Raw genomic sequence first — 21,369 nt, 5'->3', positions numbered from 1 at the left:
AGCCTTTGGACTAGGGGTTTAATTTCTGTGTGCCTCTGCCTCCTGTCATGTAAAAGGGGCTGACACTGGTACCTCCCATAAGGAGCCCTAGCACAGTGTGCGGCACATGAAATATGCTCAGGAAACGTTAGCTACTTTCTTACTGCAGTTAGTCATCGTCATCAGTCTCTGTTATCTTTTGTGTTGGGACTTAGCAGTCGTTTGGATTTGGGAAATAAAGGAGGCTTTGGACATGAATAAATGGGATACAGGACATTGTGGGAAGGTAAGCAGAGGAATTGGTTTATGAGTGACAGTGTGCTTTTGGATGAGTTGACTTTGATGCGTTTAGGATGTCTACATGGAAAGCTGTAGATTTATGCATCATCCTAAATGGAATTAATAATTGCAGCAATGAAGGTGGCCCAAGATCGGGATAAGAAGGCAGAAGTGGAGGAGGGCTGAACACAGGCTTGATTTCTCCTGGTATCTCCAGCACTGAGTACAGCTGGTTCCCTGTGCAGAACACAAAAATTACAGTCGTGATTTGTGCTGGGTGGTGCTGAACACAGCTTTTAAACTTTTCACCAAATCTTTTGATTCTTCCTCTATACTTTCTTCTTGGGGAGCTAATTGAAAGGGTGTGTGTGACATTCTGTGGTAACTAACGGTTTCCTAGGGCTGTGATACGAAATGACCACCAACTGGGTGGCTGAAAACAACAGAAATGTATTCTCTCACAGTTTAGGAGAACAGAAGTCTGAAGTCAAGGTGTCAGCAGTGTTGGTTCCTTCTGGAGGCTCAGAGAGAGAAACCGTCCCATGCGTCTCTCCTAACTTCTGGTGCTGCCGGCAACCCTTGGCATTCCTTGGCTTGTAAGCACATCATTCCAACCTCTGTCTCCATCTTTAGTCACCTTTTTTCCATGCCCTCTCCTCTTCTTATTAGGACATCAGTCGTTGGATTTAGGGCCCACCCTAAAACCAGGATGATTTCATCTAGAGATTCTTAAATAATTAAATCTGCAAAGTTCCTGTTTTCGAAAAGGTTATATTCTGAGGTTCCAGGCAGATGTGAATTTCGGGGGGACACTGTTGCACCCACTGCAGGAGCTGTGTGCGCTGTGCTGGGCCAGAGGAGCTGGGAGTGGGCTATGTTCTCAACCCCGACACCAGAAAAGCATGTCCAATGGATTAGTCCCCAGCAGACTGGGCCTCGCGAGGCTGATTTTTGAAGCGTTTACTTAACAAACTTGGATCGACTCCTGGCTGAGGTATGTGAGTAGGAGTTGATTGCTTCACAGAATCCTTGATTTATTTTGCTTATTTGGAATTTTTCATCATATTTGGACCTTCTGTGTCATGGCTGCTGTTTCCTCTGGCTGAATTCTTCATCTGTCAGGCAAGTTGTCCTGGCGGACTGTGTCCCTGAGTCTGTTCCCGTGAACTGAGTATGCTAAAAGCTAGGCCACTTGCACTCCAGGGGCCTGTCACCGCCACCAGCAGTGAGGGCATCGGGTGTCAGGAAGGGCAGGGTGGGAGGTGGCAGGGAGCCTGAACCTTGAGACGTGAGACCCGGATTCTAACCCCAGTTCAGACACTGTGGGTTAGCTTTGAGACCTTGAGTAGACCTTTCTCGTCATGTAAGTGAGACACCCATTCCTGCCCCATTCTCCAGAGCTTTTAATCAGGATCCAGCATAATGATGTGCACGCTCTTAGCTGTGTATGAAAATGTATGAAGATAGGTGATATTGAAGCAGGGTTGAAACAGTCTTACTTATTGAAGGAGTAGCATTTACATGCTCTCACGTTCATCCACTTTCTGGGCCTGTTTCTCTCCCACAGAGAGTTGAATTAATCTACAGTTTGATCATTTCCTTCTGAAGGGCAAGCTGTGTTTTCCTCCGTTCATTTTGTCAAGCACAGAGGAGATGGGTGACTTCCTGATACTATCGGGCATACTGTGCTAGTCACTGGGGTAGGCACAGAGTAGGAACTTACAGTCTTGGAAGTAAGTACTGTGATTGGCAGCTGTAGAATGCTCTAGAACACAGAGGGGATGCTTCCACCAAAAGAAGGCAGTCACCTCCTCTCCTCCACCCCCCCGAAGAAGTGACATCTATGCTGGAGTCCCTTGCAGAATGAATAAGAATTAAGCCAGAGGAAAGGAAAGAACACCCCTGACAGAGGGAACAAATATGTAGTAGGTCTGGAAGTGGGAGAGACCCACGTACGGTGAAGTCATGAACATGACTGACTGATCCTAGACCAGGAGGGAAAACCAGGTGAGAGCCAGGGCTATAGAGGTGGACGATGGCAGGATCACGTGGGTCTTGTAGGTCGTGGTATTGGGAGTTCAGACACCGTCCAGAGAGCAAGGGGAAATCATGGAGATTGTAAAGTATTTTAAAAGTTGACCTGGGTGCAGTGCGGCCGCCAGGAGGACTATTAGGAGTCCTTTTAGTAATCCCACGATGCAGTTAAGATCAGAGCGATGTTGGGATAGATTCAGTAGGACCTTGGTGAAAGATTGAACGTGAGGCCGGATGGGGTGACTTCCAGGTCACCCTGGCTTGGGCAACTAAGCATCTCTTACTGAAATCTGGACAGGCCATTGAAGGGAGTATGTTTCATTTCAGACACGTTGAACATGAGATTGCTGTGGAATATTTCCAAATAGAAATATTCAAGGGACACAGTAAATAGTGGTCCAAAATCCTGGGACCTTGTGTTGTCAGCTTGTACTGAGGTTACGTCCGTGAAAGATTCTCCTTGTTCCTCTTTATCTCAGTTCTTTCTAAGAGTCAATCACCTTTATCTGTTTTCAGTGTGACCTTAGACTGGAAGCTTCACCAGTCAGCATCTTTGTTTCCTCTTCCAAATGGAAAGGCAGGCTAGAGGACCTTCGTGTGCTCTTTCGGCTTTAACCTTCGTCAAAGACTGCAGTTCTTTCTTGTCAAAGGGGTTGGAGGGCGGAGTTCAGGATGTTTCCAGTCCTATCCAGCTTGAGCTCTTCTGGTTGTATACCTCATGTTAAGAAAAAGGCCTATTAAGATGTATATTGTGAGCCCTCCACAACCTTACCCTCGGAGGTGCAAAAGGAGAAAGGATGTAGCCAGATCGATGGGGCGCACGCACTGGGAAAGGACCGGCGCAGTCTCCCAGGAGGGTCGGATTAGGCCCAGACGGGAAGCCTTGGCCACCTGCTCCCTTTCTGCTCACTGGGGCCTGGCTCACTCTGGGTGGTCAAGAGCCTCTTTTGTTACGGGGAATTTAACCCCCCTCCTTGAACTCCAGTTCTTCCTAACGGGCCCAGTGCAGCAAACTTTCTGTTGTTTCAGCCTTCCCATCCTATCAAGCTTGAGCACGATGGGCAGTGACTCTGGAAGGTGAAGCCCACTGCGCAGTGCGGTTGCTTGCTCCCTCAGTAGGTAGTCGTGCTGTGGAAAACCTGTCTGTCTAACTGTTGCAATTTTCTCAGCACCACATTAGCAACCAGAAAGAGTGTGTACACATGCAAAAAGCCGATTTAGCGAACCACCCTCTTCCGTCAGAGGAGGGTGCGTGGGTTTGGGGGTCTTCATCCTCGTGCTGAAGTGTCCGTGTCCACAAGGGCTGCTTAGCCCAGCTGTGATCCTGACGTGGGCCGGCTGCCTTCCTGCCCCTGTGTTGCTGTCCCCAGCGACTCTGAGCCAAGCAGGGGATGTCAGGCTGGGTCTGCTTTGACCCTCCAGTTTCTCATGAAACAAGCCCGGGATTATGATTTTCACTTGCGTTTTCTCTCCTGGAATGTTTCATTCATTCATTCAACATACTTCTGTGTAACAGGTACTATGCTAAGTACTTTGAAAGCAAAATGCCTAACACTTCACTCAAGCAGCTAATAATATAATAAGAGAGAAAGACAAAATAACTTAGAGCAGTGGTTCTCAAACTTAAATACACATCAGAATCACTTGGAGGGCAGAATTTCCAATTTAGTCGGTCTGGGGTAGAGCTGAGAGTTTGCATTTCTGTCAAGCCCCCAGTTACTGCTGAAACTGCTGGTCTGGGGACCACACTCTGGGAAGCGCTGGCTCACAGGAAAGGGAGGGCACCGTGGGTGCCATGGTGCGGGTGTGGAGATACAGCTTGGGAGCATGGAGGGAATGAACAGCTCTGCCTGAGTTATTTACTGTTCTCCCTGTTTTTTTTTACCTACTGTATTTCCTGAGTCAGACTTTTCAGCAGTTCATCTATGAGGCCATAAAGGTTCACTCACTGGCCCCCTTGGCACTGTAGACACTCCAAGGTACCTTGGCCACTGAAGTCAGTCAAGAGAGCCTGTCCTGTTCCACTCCAGTTGTCTCCTTGTTCTTTGTTTCTTCTCCGCCCTGCTCTGGCTACTCAACTGCCCTCCCTCCCTCTCTCAGATGGGTTTCCAGGAGCTGCAGGAATGAATTCAGACTTCAGAGATTTTGAAGAGGCGCTTACTTTAAAAATTGGTCTCTGGTTGAGGGCATCTGTAGGAGCGGTGTTCAAACTGTTTTCTCTGGACCCCTAGTGTACTTCGGGGACTGTCACGGGCTGAGGTCCTCCAGCCATCCCTGTCACCACCACCAAGTCAATCAAAACAGCTACACTTTTATTAAAAAGGATTCTGGGAACATGCTTGAAGAAAGGTTCCATCGCTTTTATTTTTAACTTTGAAAATGACTGCTCTGAAACACTTGGCTCTGGTTTGAGCCTCCCTTTGCTCAGTTTATTTGGTGCATGTGACAAATACTGTAAGGACTGAGGAATTTTAGATCTAGTTCCTATGGGTATTTCCTAAGTTCCTTTAACAGAGAAAACTGGTATATCTTTAAACAACTTTTGGAATTTTTTGTCGGATAGGATACTGTTTAATACAGAAAGCATTACTGCACAGTAAATGCCAGGCCAAGCCGGCCCAAGGGTGCAGATCTGAGTGAGACCCAGCTCTGACCTTGAGAACGGGCTGTTAGAAACCAGCCTCACTGCCCTCCTCTCCCAGTGCTCTCCAGCACAGAGCATCTCCCCATCGGCACTTTCTCAGCTCATCCTCTTCCTGACCAACCCACTGCGTGCCTCTGGATATTGACAGTATCTCCAGATCCCGTCATATGAGTGGAGGGGGAGATGACGAGATGCAGCAAGGGATTTGTCAAGTGTATGTCCCCCTAACCTCTTTTAGCCCTCTGCCCCACGACCTGACTGTGCTGTTACTCTGCAGCTTGGGGTTTAGGGGATTTGGAAGCAACCCCACCACCACCACCGGCTGCCGCCATTCTGCTGGGCTAGGTTTTGTGCATGTTAATCAGTGAGATGTCTCCAAGCGTCACTGTAGACTCAGTGTGAAATAATGCTTTAGGATAAATGTGGAAATGTCTGGAAGTCATAAATTCCTTCAGACTGAGATCCAAACCCTGACTACCTTATCTCCATGATTTCTCTCTTTAGAATCAGATATCTTAAAAGACAAATTCATTGCATTTTTGAAACTTTCTAAAGGAAGCACCACTGATCGGCCGCAGGCCAAGCACAGCCCCTCTGATGTGCCGGTAGTCTGCTGTCACCGTGCGCTGGACGAGCACAGACTGACAAATTCCTGTGCTGGGTCTTGAGACTCTCTTGACTCTATAAAAAAAGACTCAGAATGTCTTAAAATAGCATGGTAGCTGAAATAACCATAACAGCAACAATAATAGCTTGCCATTCTTGAGAATGGTTGTTTGTTTAAAATCCAGGGCACTGGTTCTGGCAGTGGTCCGTTTCCACGAGCCAGGCTGCCACAACAGTTGCTCTAATGGAAATCATATGGACTCATCGTGGCATGAAACACCGGGGTCTGTCAAGCGTCCTCTTAACCCCTCTGTAAGGAATCTCCTTATAGAGACCAGCTGCCTGCACACGCTAGGACCGGAAGTAGGTGGTGTAGGCCTGATCATCCCAGGGAGGCTGCTGCTGCTGCTGTTTCCCTGTCCAAGTGATAACTAGTTGTCCGCTCCTGGCCTGGACTCCCCAGCCTGGATGCATAAGCAGGCTGCTTTCCCGTCACAGTTCCTGAAGAGGGCACTTGAACTGCCTTGTTGAAGAGGGAGTCGGGTGGCCGGTGAGCACAATGTGTCACACTGCACTGTCGGGATGCCCGGCTCCCCCTGAAGTATAGTTGTCTGTCCGCCCTGGACTCTCATCCTGTCAGAAGCTCCGGCCACTCTGGCTGCCGCACCCTGCCGTCCACCAGTCCACAGGCTCAGCTGCTTTCCTGTTCCACAGAGCAGTCCCCACGTGACACTCCGCAAAGCTGTCTTCTAGCCCCCTTCCCACACTGAAACCCCGCCCAGAGTCAGAGCTGGGGTGGGGGCACTGAGGGAGACCTGGGATGAGGGCTTGGCCTGGTGGGAACGAGTGAAGTGACTCTGTTGACCCTGGGTCACACGCACTGTAGACTTCTGGAAGGTCCTGAACGGTGGTGTCACTAATGGCTATACTGGGTCACCTTTTGCTGACTCCCTCGAGGGCCTAGGGAGCACCCCGGACTACTTGATTTCAGACTTTGACAAGTGATAAAAGCCAGTATTGAGATTGCTGCTTCACGGGGTCCAGATTCATAACTATTGACTGAAGTTATTTCTGCCTTTGCTGAGACGCTCCCTCATGTGTTTGCTGTTACTTTAATGGGTTGCTTCCTGGTACGTTTTGAGGCCCGGGCACTTGCCCTTCAGTCTGGCAAACTGCAGCTTGACCTGAATGGAATGGGGGCTGCACGAGGAACATCAGACCAGTCAGCTGGCAATATGACTCACTGCTTTCCCCTGGAAAACACAGTCGGTGTAAACAGCAATTGCAAACGGCCTTACTTGTATCTTTGTGGCTCTGAGCTTTAATCAGAACACCCCAGGCTCTTCATTTCCAGTCTCTAAGCTTGTAACGTCTTAAATGCCCTGTCGGCACAGTGTCTGGGCCTCGTGCTTCTAAACAGAACGTGCTTGGTGATCTCGACATTTGTCAGTAGTAATTACGCTGATTAACAGAAGAATCCCACTGTCCTTCTGGTCTGTCAGGGTCCTGCCAGTAAGCCAGTGCTCTCCCAGTGGCTCTGCAGTGGGTTTTCCTGGGATATCGCCTGCTGGCTCTTTTCTTCCCTGTTTCTTCAGAGGGCCACATTTGCTGTTTTGTGCAGGAAATCCCCACTGTTCTTGGGCTCCCCCTGCTACAGTTGGAAAGACATCAGAGTATCCAAGGTGGAGCCCAGGCCTGAGATCTCAGCAGGCCAGACAGGCAGCAGATGCTCGTTGCTGTTTTCATTTTGTATTTACCCTTCCCTTGCTTTGCGTTTGGGGGACCAAAGCCAACAGGTTATCAAAAGAATGAGAATTGGACTTCTGACATTGATTGGGGCTCGGGGTTATTGGGTGTTTTGTTTCTGATTTGAAAGCAGCTGTTTGGTAACCACTAACTCTTCCCTTATTCTTTTCTTGCAGATGAGCTCACAGTGCCTGCACTTTACCCCAGTAGCCCTGAAGTGTGGGCCCCGTACCCTCTGTACCCAGCGGAGTTAGCGCCTGCTCTACCTCCTCCTGCTTTCACCTATCCCGCTTCACTGCATGCCCAGGTAATTTATACCCAGCGGCCACGACTTCACTCACTCCACCACCAGTCCTTTCAAACCTGGTTCCCCAGAGCACACCATACAACTAACACCTATCCAGCTAACAGATCCACCTTCAAGAGATTACTGATTCCCTCTAAATCAAGCTGACACTCCTCCGGGACTCATGAGGACCATCTGACAGCAATGATATCACCCACTGCCTGATGTTTGCCCGAAACAACACCTCTCTCTTCCTTAATGATCTCACCCTCATATCACACACGAGAGACCGGGCCCGGTGACCTCCCCAGCTCCCAGCCGGCTAGCGGGCGTCGCCCGAGCGTAGACCTGTGTGCCTTGTGTGGACGGGCTGCAGCGGGAGGCGTGCACTTGTCACAGGGCCTACGTGTGTGTGTGTGTTTCTGTGTGTGTGTGTTTCTGTGTGTTGAGGGATTTCCACTCTCGTGTTCTGTGAGATCCAGTGACAGAGGGGAAAGTTGGGAGGACTGTGTGCTATCATACGCATGTTAAAGAAAAGGTAAGGGTTCCTTTTTTCCAGTTTTAAGAGACCCTGCAGGATAGAAGTTACAGTATAGTGTCTTAAATGTAATCATAGGTCAAGATAGAGGTCTCTCTTCTGACCAGCTTGCTTTCTTAGTTAAGAATAGCCTGAGTTTTCTAAACAAACTCCCTTGTGTCTTCACAAAGATTACTGTCTACGTACCAATCCTTTCTCCTCCCTTGGGAAAAAAAGTTTCTGTTAGCTTTACTTTTAGTACAAGGAGTAGTAATCAGTGTGAAGATTCAGAGTGATGGTCAGTAGCGAAAAAAAGGAAAAGAAAGGCAGTGTAGCTTTCATTTGTCTGACTGCAAGTGTAATTCCTGGAAGCAGGAAAACCTGGTTTTGATAAGTTGTCATCCTGGAAAGGTGGTAGTTTTGTTTGTTTTGCTTAGTGTTTATTTACAAGTCTGGATGAAATAAATAGCTTCCCAGAAAACTCTTAAAACTCTCTGGCTTAAAACTCTTGTATGTTGTACAGAACTTACTGTGTTATATAAGACACCTGCAGGCAGCCCCAGCGAGCATTCTCGCAGGCTGTGGGGTCAGTTGTGGTGTTAGCTGGACACCCGTCCATTCCGTTTCAGCTGAGTTGTCAGTGCTCCGTGTGTGCACGGACAGCTCAGCTTCCCGGGCACCATGCAGGCAGACTACAGAGAGAAGGCCTTGGTGCCTGGGCCCCGAAGTGATTACCCTCGGTGTTGGGAGAAGTGGGTAGAAAGTAGTACCAGTAGTGGAGGAAAACGTAGGTGGTGGTGGTGAGAGTTCTTGGCACAGAAAACAGAGCAGCAGGGTTCTTCTGAGGCTGATCACCCAGTTTCTAGATTCACTGTGCTTTTTGCTTTCCTTCCCTGCTGCTTTTCCCACCTTTGTCCATGTCAGCGTGTGGTTACCCTTGCAGGTAGCAGGGGAGGGAGGAGAGAGAGTAAACCTGCAGGTACCCTCGTCTGAGGTCTCAGAATGTTCGTAGTGGCCTCAGAGATAACTCTGTAGATGCTGTGGAGCAGCTCAAAAAGTCCCGTCTGTTGTGGCCCAGCCTCGCCATCTGTGGGCATGTGATCCACCTCTTCCTCTTCCTGGACTGCCTAGATACAGATCAGTTGACATTTGAGACAAATGTTCATAATACCATGAAATGGTGCCAAGTTGGCATAATCGTCTAAATATCCATGGCTTTGGTTAATCAGCAGCAAAGCCTTTCACCATTGCCCTGAAGAGGCAAGAATTGACAATGGCCAGAAAGGACCGGCAATGGTGGCTTTTGGCCGTGACATCTGGGTAATTTGCCCTTGCTTCATTCATATTACGGATGAAATCAAAAGTCATTCTGGGGAATATGGTGGGAGAAGGAGCTGAAAAGTCTTAAGAGATTAGAAAGCCCAGGCCATTTGTGAGAATGGATGGTGAGAGACAGTGCCAAGATTAGATGGACTCAACCATTATGCCTTAATGGGATGGACTGCCCATGGTAGCACCCTCCCTGTGTGCTCATCTTTGATTGTGAGACTTCCCAGCCTGGAATCCACTTGGCACCGCCACGTCGGTCCTAGAGTTGGTGGGACTCTCATCTTACCAGTGAGATCCTTGTGCTCAACCCCACTTCTTGTCTGGGGTCATTCCCAGTGCAAGCTTGGGTTCTGTATCCTAAAGACTGGTGAACAAATATGGTTACTTAAATGTCTTTGTTCAATATGAGAATCATAGAATGAACTGGGAGAGGCTTTACAGATCAGCTGGTCTGACCCATTTTACAGATGAGGAAACAGACCGGAGAAGATGGAGAGTTACCCAAAGTCGCAAGTGTCTCTGCCATGACTAGAGCCAGGTCACCTGACTCCCAGCTCTTTCCACACTTCAGTGCTGGCTCACCAAAGACTAATTCTTTGATGGAATTTTGGGAAGGCCTTCCTCCAGTGACTCCTTGGATCTTTCTTCTCTAAGTAGATGAGAAGCCTGTAAGAAGAGACTTGGAGGCAGAGACAAGGGAATCAGAACTTAACCTTCACCCAAAGGGCCTAAGAGAATTTTTATTAACTGGAGGTAGAGCAGAGGGGAGACCAAAATGGAGCATCCCGTTAGTGGATAATTCCGTTTTTGTTTTGCAAGTCTTATTATATGTCTTTGGAGAAGCTTTTAATTTTGCTTTTCTTAGCAATGTTGTGCTCTGTTTTGAGACATGGATTTTTTTTTTCTTCTAGTGTTTCTCTCCTGAGGCAAAGCCCAACACACCTGTCTTTTGTCCACTTCTCCAGCAAATTAGATTTGTCTCTGGGAATGTGTTTGTAACATATCAACCTACTGCAGACCAGCAGAGGGAGCTCCCATGTTGAATTTGCTTGTTAGCTATTTTTCCCCCTTTTGCAAAAACTATTTCTTGGTAACATTTGAGAGATTTCAATAAAAATTTTAATTAGAGCAAAAATGATCTCAAGTAGACTGCAGCGTTTTGTTTTTGTGGTGATGTGATTTTGGAGATGTTATCTCTTAAGATTTTGGTAGAACTGGGCCCATGACACTAAATATACATGATATGAGAGCCGGACTCGAAGCACCCTGGGGAGGCTTGTCCAGAGCCGAGGCCTCGCTGCTGCTGCTTGTATCTTCTTAGGCTCCTGAACCATCAAGAGCTTCGTATTAGAAGAGTCTCATTCTAGCATCCATGAGTCACATCTGCCAGGAGATCTCACTTCAACAGGGTGGATGTGTTTTCCAGTCTGTCTGGTCGAGAACGAGGACCCAGGAGACAGAAGCTGTCATTGAAAAGGAGTTGCATCTTATGTCTACTTCTGCCCAGCTTCATTATGAGGTCTTTCTTTGCCTCAATCTCTGAGTTGAAGATGCTTATTTGACATCAGATCCCCCTTTTAAAGAACTTCTGGATAATTCTTAAAAATTATGAGGCAGGGAGCAGGACTATAAGCCTCAGAACTGCCTTATTATTTTAGAAGTGGAAGAACAACTTGGTGCAGCAAACATCTGATTTCGAAGATCATTAACAATCTAAGAAATGATCGTCCTTACTTTCACCGTCCTTGGTATTTGAAATGTATTAAATATGTTATGCGAGTCACTGAACAGGAGAGGAAGGTTTCGTCTGTGAGCTGTAGGAAAGTTATACTCAGAAGAGAACATACGGACAGCCCCTCTCACCTCGTATTCACACAGCTCGGCTCTAAGTCTGGGTTCATCTTTGCCTTTAGTCTTGCTGCTGACAGGGCGGAGAGAAAGTTAAAGTGCACTGTCCTCACTGCCTCCTAGAAACAGTACTGTGTACCCCTAACCAGAGCCACACTGTTGGGCCAGAAACTTTGCAGGTAAGTAGGACTGAGAGAGCAAGTCCTGGTTGCCTGTTTCTCCCACAGAGGCCTCATCTGCCCTGAGCAACAGCAGGTCTCCCCCCAGCGCTGCTGGGCCGCTGATGACTGGGACACATCACCTGCCTGTAAACAAAAGGTTTTAAAATCACAACACAGACTTCCCAGGGCAAGACCTGCCCCTTGGGAGGTCCCTTGTGACACACTGGAAAAACTTTAAAGGTTAAACCCAAAATAAATGCAAGAGTGGACCATGGGAAAAGAGACATAGGCAGACTGGGAAGAGAGGTCCCCGGGGAGAGATGGGCCTAGGGTGGGCTGTGGGTGGCCTAACTGCTGGGCCCCCACCCCCCACCCCTTCCCCATCCAGGCATCTACTGAGCAGCGCTGTGCGACTTTGGAGAGCTGCATTTGTAAATTTTTTTAAAAAGCTAATCTCATTAAGCATCTCCTCTGTCAAATTGTGCCCCACAGAGAATACTGAGATAAAGGAGACAGGAGAACATCGGCTTTGGCGTGGGTCTGACCTACAGCCACAGACAGTGCACGCGAGTGTCTGGAGGGAAGCGGGGAGCAGGCAGGTGTGAGTGTGGACTCAGGCCGGCAGCGATACTTCCTGCCCAGGCATGTGTTGGGACTCACACGAGAAGGACTTCTGTTCAGAAGGCGGTAGCCAGGGCTGTAATGGTGACTGGACCGTAGTGGGACCCTGACCAAGCCCCCGGGAGGCAGCTGCAGCCCCTCACCAGCCAGGAGATTGGGCCTTGCTTCTGTGCCTCACACACAGCATCTGCTCTTAACTCTTGACATCCTCATTCTTGGGGCTCGGCCTTCACAAAGGTGCATTGTCTGCCTTCAGCCTGGGGCTGTGACTGTCCGGGGAACCACAGCTTTGAAGGACTGCAGTGTTGCCTTTGAGGCAGTACAGCTCACGGATCTGAATTGTTTCCAGGTAGAAACAGAACTACTACTTCTCCGACGTTTCCCTTTCCCTCTAAATCTGCAGCTCCGTGACAGTCAGGCTGGGAGGAGGAACCACCGCTTGGTACTCCATCTCCTGAGCACACTGGCCTTGTCTAGTTCCCTGTTTTGTTTGGCTTTCTGGTCACCTAGGAGCATCTGGCTTAACTCCCATCAGAGACTGGGGGCAGGCAGGCCAGGCCAGGCACTCTCAGCACCGGCCTCCTGTGAACCTGGGACCCCCCCCTCCTTCCTTTCCCAGTCCCCTTCCTGGGCTCTTTCCCTGCCAATCCCACGAGGCCTGGCCTGGGCTGGGACTGGAGTTCTCCTGGGGCTGCCTGGTCAGACGCGGGCTCTGCCGTTGATAAGCTGTGGGACCTTCACTGAACAAGTTCCTTAACCTCAAGTGGGGCTAGTAATCCCTCATGTAGCGGGCGCCCTTGGCCCTTCAGAGAGCGCCTGGCAGACAGTAAGAGCTTAGTGCTGGCCTTTTACAGAGCATTTGAATCTTCAAGAAGGAAGCCCAGGACAAGCTCCCCACGGGGCTGTGATAGTTGAGACACTGAGAACATGGATCACGTCCTGATGACACTGACGGGGCTGCAGAGTCCTCATGGCTGCAGCCAAGTCAGAGGCCAGAGGCTGGAAAGAATGAGGAGCAGGTGAGCAAAGCGAGACATCAAATGACAGCCACCACCATCACCAAGTGACGGCACCTGCCTTGCACCCCGCATCCGCCGGGTGGTCTCTGCAGCTTGTCCTGGCACCAGGACCCCCTGGAGGAAGTCTCCCCTGAGGCCAGGCCTGGACACGCCCCTCAGAAGAAAGCCTGCCCTGACAGGAAACAGATCAAGAGTGGGAAACAGCTGAATTCTCAGAGATAACAGATGGTTCGTGTGTGTGCCTTTACTCAAACCCATTGTCCCTGAACTCTCCAGCTGCTGATCACCCAGCCCTTTCCTCCTGGGCATTCTAGCTCATTCTTCTCACAGTCCTTCCACCAGGACTCTGCCCAGCCCCATTTCCAGGCTGTGGGTTACATTTTGTGTCTTAGGGAGATGATTTTCTTCACAGTCCTGTGGCTGAACCCCAGGGGAGCCCACTTCTGGCCAAGCAAATACCCTGTTTATCTTCTTGCGTCCTTCTGTCCGTCCCTTCCCCCACCTTCTCTGCTTTTGGTATTTGGAGAACTAAGGAGCTCCTTAGTAAGGCAGAGACAAACCTTTGTCCTGTCCTCACTGGCCCCTCAGAAGCAGTCTGCAGTCCTTCTTCCAGAGCCCTTGGGCCAGAGCTGCTACTGAGGCCCAGATGTCCCTCTCCAGGGCAGCTTTCAGCAACAGCTGTGCAGAGAGACCCGTCAGCCCCCAGTGGAACTAACCACTGCCGGGACTGAGAGAACAGCTCAGGGGGCCTCCTCCTGACTGGGGGGCACCAGGATTGCCTTCATTGGCTGCGCTGTGTTTTGCAGGTTTCCTAAGCACGTTCCATTTTCTCCTTGGTAAGGCTAATCTCACTAGATCCTGTGTCTGTTCCCGGACATCACTAGCAGTGAGAGCCCTTCACTGAGTCTCACCCGTAAGTACTGTTCGCGAGTCCACTGCTTTGGGATTACTAACAATGGTGTGGTCCCCCCATCACAACAGGACAGGTGGTGCCAAGAGCTGGCACATAACTGGGACTCAGTGTTTAAAATCAGACAGGCCAGGTTTTAATGAGAATTTCCACCCATTCTTCTAACTTTGGAATTTTAGGCAAATTTTTTTTAACCTCACTGAGCCTCAGTTTCTTCATCTATCACTTATTTCATGGGGTTATTTTGGGGGAAAGAGTGAAATGCGTGGCATGGTGTAATTACTGTTAAACGAGCTTTTCCGTTTCCTTTTTGGAGTAGGAGGTGGTCAGAACCCCAGGCATGGCCCAGGGGCTCCTGAGCCCTCCCTTTGTAGCTTAAGGAGCAGTTAGGATGCAGGGACTCAGGACAGCACCCTGCCAGGAGAGACCTAAGGCCCCAAGGCAGGCTTTTTCCTTTGGTCAAGGGGAGAAGCGGCTAATGCCAGGGCAAAATGGGCGTCTTTGGTAGGAAGAGGCACCTAGATACCGCCGGGAAGAATGTGAAGTCTAACTGCTTTGTAGCAAGTTTACAAAGAAACTTTGGAATTATAACATGTAGCCTTCATAAAAGAAAAGTGAACTTCTCCTTGAAGAAAACGAATTGTGACAGGGGTAAAAAGGAAAATCGACTCCAAATGGGATCATGTTTTATTCAGGGTTTGTGCTGCCAGTGGGGAAGGCCAGAACTCGGTGACAGGATGGGAAAGTGGGACACCCCAACTTCAGGACTCATCCGCTCTGCCACGAAGTGCTTCTCGCTCCACTGAGCGCAGTTCTTGGAGACCTCTAATGGCCCTTGATAACAAACATAGTTAAAAATTAACAGACTGACAAAATTAAATATGGATGACAAGCAACCACTGTGGACTTAATCTGACACAGGGTGTTACACGCTTGGGTGCCCTCAACCTGAGTGGTGTCTTGAGTGAACTTCTGCGATGTCTGAGCACATTTCACATGCCTGACAGGGAAAGAGTCGCTCAGGAGAGAAAATTATCCCTACAGGTTTATGTTTAATTAAGCCCAGCCTTGAGTGGTCTTAGCAAGAGGTGTTCACAGGCCTGGGGCCTTGTTTTGGGGTGTAGACCCAGGTGCTGCCTGGTCTCGGACCTCAGCCACATCTCCCCATGAAGACTGGGAGGCCATGTGGGGTCACAGGGCTGCGCTGGAACAGGGCCTTCTCCCGCCAGGACTTGCTTGCTCACCTCCTTCCCAGCTGCTGGGATGGGTCAGATGGCAGACCTCACCTTTGGACTAGTTCACGTAAATCTTGACGTTCTGCCTGGGTAATGGAAACCTGTCTCGTTACCCTAGGCAAGGAAGATTAGGTGTTAAGTAAGTAGCAGAGAAAGCTGATTGCATTTCGTGTCTGTGTCTAAGAAAGAGAAAGAGTATGAGTGGGTGGGTGGGGGGATGTTCCTTTAGAGAGTAATCCTCATGGGTCTCATTTCTTGAAGGAGAGAAATTCCTGAAAAGTGTTCTTCCAGTTGTGGCGAATGCTTTATTAGAAATGGGGATGGTTGCTATTTAAAAGAGCTCTGTAATTAGTCCCATAAAGAGGATGATTTTTTGTGTGTGTGTTGCAAATCATCACTCCAGTCTATTTGGTGAGTTTGGAGTTTCTTGGACCAGAGTATGATTCTGGCTTGGCAGCCTCTCCTCAGCCTGGCAGCCCTCAACAGAGTTCGCTGTGGGACCTGACCTGCTTTATTTGGTGATCCTGCTGAAGAGCGGATCCTTAGATCTGAAGTCGCTCGGAGTTGATTATAATTAAATAATGTGTGAGTGGCTGGTGGCCGTTGGCTCAATGCTGGGAAGGCCCTGGCAGGATATCTTGGGGACAGTGGTAGAAACCTGCCTAAGAATATCCATGCCTTAAAAAGGAGAGAGCTTGGTTCTGAATATGGTGCTGGGAAGTCTGCTTTCTGGTAGAGCACCTGCATTAGGAGAGGTAAGAACATCTTCGCGCTCCTCGTAGATTAGACATCAGGGTGCCAGCTGGTCGGGCAGTCTTCCAGCTCTAATTAGTTCCATTACGAGCTGGGAACTTGGATGTCGTGTTGGCGTGCCTCAGCCTCCTGGATCCACGTCTCCACTGGAAGGGGCATTCCAGACCAACATTTCTCAACACCTACAGGTATTAATAGCTGTTATATAATAAAAAAGATTCTGTGGTCAGGTAAACTTGGGAAAGCCAGGGTTAACTCAAGGCAAGCAGCTTCTCAGAGCCTTTAATGTACTAAGGGGTGTCTAGAATCTGCTGAGGCTGCATTTTTCTCAAACATACTCCACTCTAGAGCATCTCCTCTTCTGTTCACATTTTTGGAAACCTCGTTCAAGAGCAGTGTCTCAAATGTGAGCATATATACGCGTCTTCATCACCTGGAGGGCTTGTGAAATGCAGATCCCTGGGCTCTACCCTTCAGTTTCTGCGTTTCTGACATGTCTCCAAGTGCTGATGGTCAGGGGCCACACTGAGAACCACTGGTCTAGATTTATCCCTTTATTCCACAGAGAAGGAAGTAGCTACACTAAGGGGTATTTGTTAATATTAGCTGCTGTGAATTAAGCCAGCTACCTAATGAGCTCTTCTGTTTCTAAAGGCATGTGGGATGATGAGCCTCGGTTACTAGGAAGGGGAGAGTATAATTGCAAATAATGACTCTCGGTGCTTTCCACTGTGCTGCTGGAAAACCGCTGTAGCAGGGCTGGAGGATAAGGCAGGGCATCCAGCCTGGAGCCCAGTCAAGGTCTTCCTGGCCTTGGCAACACTACTGGGAATGTGAAGTCTGTATATATTTTAATCCTCTGGGCCTTATTTTCCTCATCTATAAATGGAAGAGGATGGCAATTATTTTTACGGATACCTAGTCCTCTGTCTGGCATTCCACTTTATTTTTGCTCTGGGTTATTTCTTTTTCTGGGTGCTCTCCTGTCTAGTCTGTCACCATTCACAGGAGTCACTGGTCCCATGCTGAGGTGCTGGAGATTTCAGTGTGACCCTTGCAGGGCCACTGCATTTGAGAGTATTCCTGAGGAAGTGCAATAGTGGACTCCCGGACAGTGTGGCCCCTGCACAGTGAATTTTAACAGTAATAACTGTCAGCATTACTAAGTTCTAGCAGAGACGCGTCCCGGGTCTTCTGTGGGGTTTGTTGACCTATATGTCACAATCTGTGTGATGTGCTTAGCAGTCTCTGACACATATATATTATGTTAGAGGTTCTTAGGGGACTTCAGAAGCTCCCAGCATTGCATGCAAGGTTGTGAGCGTGCAGTTGTGTATCTGTGATTGAGTACACGTGCGTTTTTCTGCAGACAGGACCACTGCGTTACAAGGAAGGTCACCCATGTAGACTTAATGCCTGCTGAATTGTTCCTGGAGCCGGAGTCAGGGAACCATGGTTTCCTTGGTGTTTGTGATGCACCTAAAGCAGCCCCTAGGCAATGGTCAGAGTGGCCACGAGTGACCTCAGGCCAAAAACAACAGCAGAACAGGTGGCCTTTTTCTTTTTCCTGGAGAACCACAGGGATGAGCACCAAAGAGCTTGTTCCCTGGGGTTGGCTGCCTGGGCTAAGGTGTGTCCCTGGGAGCTCAGCTCACTGCCCTCTGCTGGCAGGTGGGTGCAGCTGCGCCTCTCAGAGTTGGAGGGAGGCAGCCTTGGGAGTCTGGGTCGCGGTGAGCAGTGTGTCTTAGCCTTGGGGCACCAGAGGGATGGATTTCAGGGCCTGCTTTTACTTCATTGCCAAGACATCCTCCCTGAGAATCAGCCAGCAGGCTGAATTCACCCTGGCTCAGAATCCACCTGTCACCTGGATTGCTCAAGTCATGTGGCTCAGGCTGACTGCAGTGCTCTGACCCCGCACCACAGGCGCGTGTGCACCTGAGAGAGCTCGAGGGCTGTGTGCGGGGGACAAGGCGCGGGTGCGGGAGAGGCAGGCACAGAGGCTGGAGTGGGTGCCGGGAGGTGAGGGCCTTCCTTCTCGCAGTCACCTTCACTGAAGCAGGAATCATGCCATCCACTCTGCGCTCTCCCCTCCCCGATCAGCCTCCCTCTCCCCGCGTCTCCTCTGTGAAACACCAACGTGTCTTGGCCTCCTTGGGCTCAGCACCCCAGCCCCACACCCAGGCAGCACCAGCCGCCACACTGCGCTCTCCCGACCCTGACGCACTCGGACCCATCCCCTTCCACTGTGTGTTTAGGTTCCCAGCCCCACACCTGCCACAGGGCTGTGCCCCGGGCCCATCCTTTACCTCCTGTCTCAGGAAGGCAGCTCCAACTCTGCCCTTTGCTTAGTGAGCAAGTGGACTCAGATGCACAAAGCCATAAGCCATGGGTAGGTATGAGTTTTTTCTTTGAGTCTGTTTCTCTGTTTTCCTCCCCTCCCTTCTGCCCTCTCCCTCTCTGCCCTTGTACTTGACCCCCTCTCGCCCTTTCCATCCTCCTGCCTCCCACATTTCCCCTCTTTATTTCTCTCCTTTGTCCTGCATACCCCCCCCCAATTCCCAGGGTGACATGTTTTTAGCCTATCTGCTTGTGACATTTTTGGTCCCTTGTCTTCAAAATTGCCATGAGGGTGGAAACAGCTCTGGCTCAGCCGTAAATGAGCTTCAGTACCTCCCGAGGAATACAGCTCTGCCCTCTCAGAATATGGGGGCCCCACTCTGGCTGGTAATCTGATTTCTAGTAATACCTGATGTGCTCCTCTGGTGAGACTACTGCACAGTGGGCCCAAGGGGTTCCCCAAGGTGTGGAGCCCCGGCGAGGCAGAAGCTCAAAATACATCCTTGGTCCTTTAAAGCCCCTATTTCCTGGGTGAGTGAGGCCAGAGTCCCCCAGGTGGCCCCTCATGGTGCAGTAACAGCCACTCCGTGAAGGAGGCCCACAGGGTAGAAGGGAACTCCGGGGACTTCTGCACCAGTACCCCAGGGGTACTGTGTGGGCTCTCTAGGACTCACTCCTAGACAGCCCAGCTCTTAGAATCAAGTCAGAACTAGTGGGGGCTCAGCTCTGGATTCTGACCAGCCCTGACCCCACTGGGTTCTATGACCATAGTGGATGTCATTCAGAATACCCAGACCTCAACTGACTTCCCCTCCTGTACAAATCAGGTAAGAAGAGGCAGAAGGTCTCCGTCAGTGTCTCAGGCCCCTCGCATCTCTGTTTCAGCCAGATTGCTGCTTCATCTGTTTATGCTTTGGAGACAGTAGTAAGATCCCTCGTGAAGAAAGTGGTGTGCTAAGGAATTTACTAAATCACTGACGTTGACTGTTAGGCTAAAATTCCTCCCAGCATTGCATTCTACTCCAGAAAGGTTTTGACCTGACTGGTTTGGACCAAACCCAGATAAGGAGCAGTCTTTCTCCTGCCACGCTGGGGAGGATGCCACCTCCTCGCAGGGCCATCCGGCCCTCTGCTGTGCAGCCTCCCCTTGGCTGTAATTTGCTCACCCTCCCTGTTCCCAGCACTGCTACCTGTGCCGCTTATCGGCTGGGGGGAGGCCGTCCCTCCTCAGTGTCAGGGGAAGCAGCAGTAAACAGGCACGTCCTGCCTGTCTGAAGGCAAGGCTGACGGTGCCAGTAGACGGACTTCTGTTAGAGCCAAAGTACACTTGTCCTTTTGTTTCTTCTTTCACATATTCCTCAGTGTGGGACAGAGAACAGCCTGCCAGGTACACAAAGCATCACAGGGCCCCAGACACCCCAGTGCCAAGAGGCCAGGATGGAGCAGAATCTCACAGCCAGGAGTCCTGGCCAGACCTGCAGTGTGGATGGTGTCATGACCGTCCCTTTATCAAAGCAGATACATGTTTCTACATCTTGCTTAGAAAACCATTAGGCAGCCTGTCCCCTGGCCTAGGTGTTGCCAAACGGGTGTGGAAAAGGGGGCTGGGACAGATTTCAGCCCAGCAAGAGCTGGTAGCAGAAGGAGGGTGGGAGCAAGGGAGCTGCCGGGCCTTGGGCGCTCTCTTGAGAACGGGGGTCCTATATTCAAAAAGGGGTTTCGGGGGATTTCTCACAATGCTGCACTGACGCTTTTCAGCCCCTGGGGGTTGAGCTGCCCGCGGTCAAGGCTGAAGGGGCACCGTCTTGTCTCGGAACAGCGTAGAGGGCAAACATCCCGGCAGGATGCCCAGTGAGGAATGGGATGTCCCCTGGGAGCCCTGGTTCACAGCTTTCTCCCCACATGTCTTTCCAGATGCGCTGGCTCCCTCCCTCCGAGGCTACTTCTCAGGGCTGGAAGTCCCGTCAGTTCTGCTGAATACTGTGTAAGTACGCAATAAGGTTCAATGAGAGCTGGGTCCGGTGTGTGGACGAGCCCAGGCCAGGGTGAGATTTGGTCAATGGCAGCTGTCACCCTGCCTCAGCACCCACACCTTCTGCACCTCCCGGGGTTGTCCAAGGGCACTGCACTCATCGGAAGAACTGCTTTGTGTGTCTCTTCCAAGAGGCTTTCACTTGGGACTGACAGAGACGTGAGGGATGCTACTGGTTTGAGCCTAACTTAGGAAACGATCCTGGACTTCCCACTTTATTAAATAAGCAGTTTGTGCTAGTTTCTGTAGAAACAGGCGTCAGAAAATTACGTGATTATAGTTCACCTGCTGCCAATGTTGAACACAAACCTTCCTCAAGTTACAAGCGTGAGTAATCTACTCACAGACGTAGTGCTTCAGTGTGGGAGTCTCAGATTGCCCGCACTGACTTCCCCGCACACCTGTGTGTATGTTAGAACTTTGGAGAGGTTCTCATCTTCCCAAAACACCTAATGTTTCTACTGAAGGCAGACTGTGCTGTTTACAGTAGGCTTTCCTTAAATTTTCTTGAGGGAAGCAATATCCTACATTGGCATCTTTGCCATTTTATCATAGGCCTAACCTTGCTTCAGAGAACTACCTTATGATTTTTTTTCCCTAGGAATGTAGAATTTCTGTAAAATCCCAAACGCATTCTTTAATTCAGTGTCTTGCCCGAGTTTCAGTTAAGTACAAAACACTGGGTTTTTTTGTTTGTTTTTATTATTGAAGTACCGCCCGTTACAATGTGTCAATTCCTGGTGTACAGCATAATGTCTCAGTCATGCATATACGTACATATATTCGTTTTCACTTTTTTCATTAAAGGTTATTATGAGATGTTGAACATGGTTCCCTGTGCTATACAGCAGAAACTTTTTAACCTGTTTTTATATATAGTGGCTAACATTTGTAAATCTCAAACTCCCGAATTTATCCCTTCCCATCCACTTTGTCTAATAACTGTAAGATTATTTACTATGTCTGCAAGTCTGTTTCTGTTTTGTAGAAGAGTTCATAGTGTCCTTTTCTTCCTTTTTGATTCCACATGAGT

At 49.6% G+C, this 21,369-nt stretch overlaps 1 protein-coding gene across 6 annotated transcripts in view; it reads left to right on the top strand.

The window, feature by feature from the left end:
* Positions 1-21,369, top strand: part of RBPMS (RNA binding protein, mRNA processing factor) — a 157,449-nt gene that overhangs the window by 123,813 nt on the left and 12,267 nt on the right. For 2 of the 6 annotated variants that reach the window (XM_032468698.1, XM_032468699.1), the window contains exons 6-8: positions 7,465-7,595; positions 18,223-18,356; positions 20,219-20,288. In XM_032468698.1, coding sequence (XP_032324589.1) covers positions 7,465-7,595; positions 18,223-18,356; positions 20,219-20,288 — 335 coding nt within the window. The other 4 variants (XM_032468703.1, XM_032468702.1, XM_032468700.1 and 1 more) reach the window with 4 other exon arrangements.

Source organism: Camelus ferus, chromosome 26 (assembly GCF_009834535.1).
Source record: "Camelus ferus isolate YT-003-E chromosome 26, BCGSAC_Cfer_1.0, whole genome shotgun sequence".
Taxonomy (NCBI): domain Eukaryota; kingdom Metazoa; phylum Chordata; class Mammalia; order Artiodactyla; family Camelidae; genus Camelus; species Camelus ferus.
The sequence above is the reverse complement of the archived record's forward strand: the minus strand, read 5'-3'. Positions and strand labels throughout refer to the sequence as shown.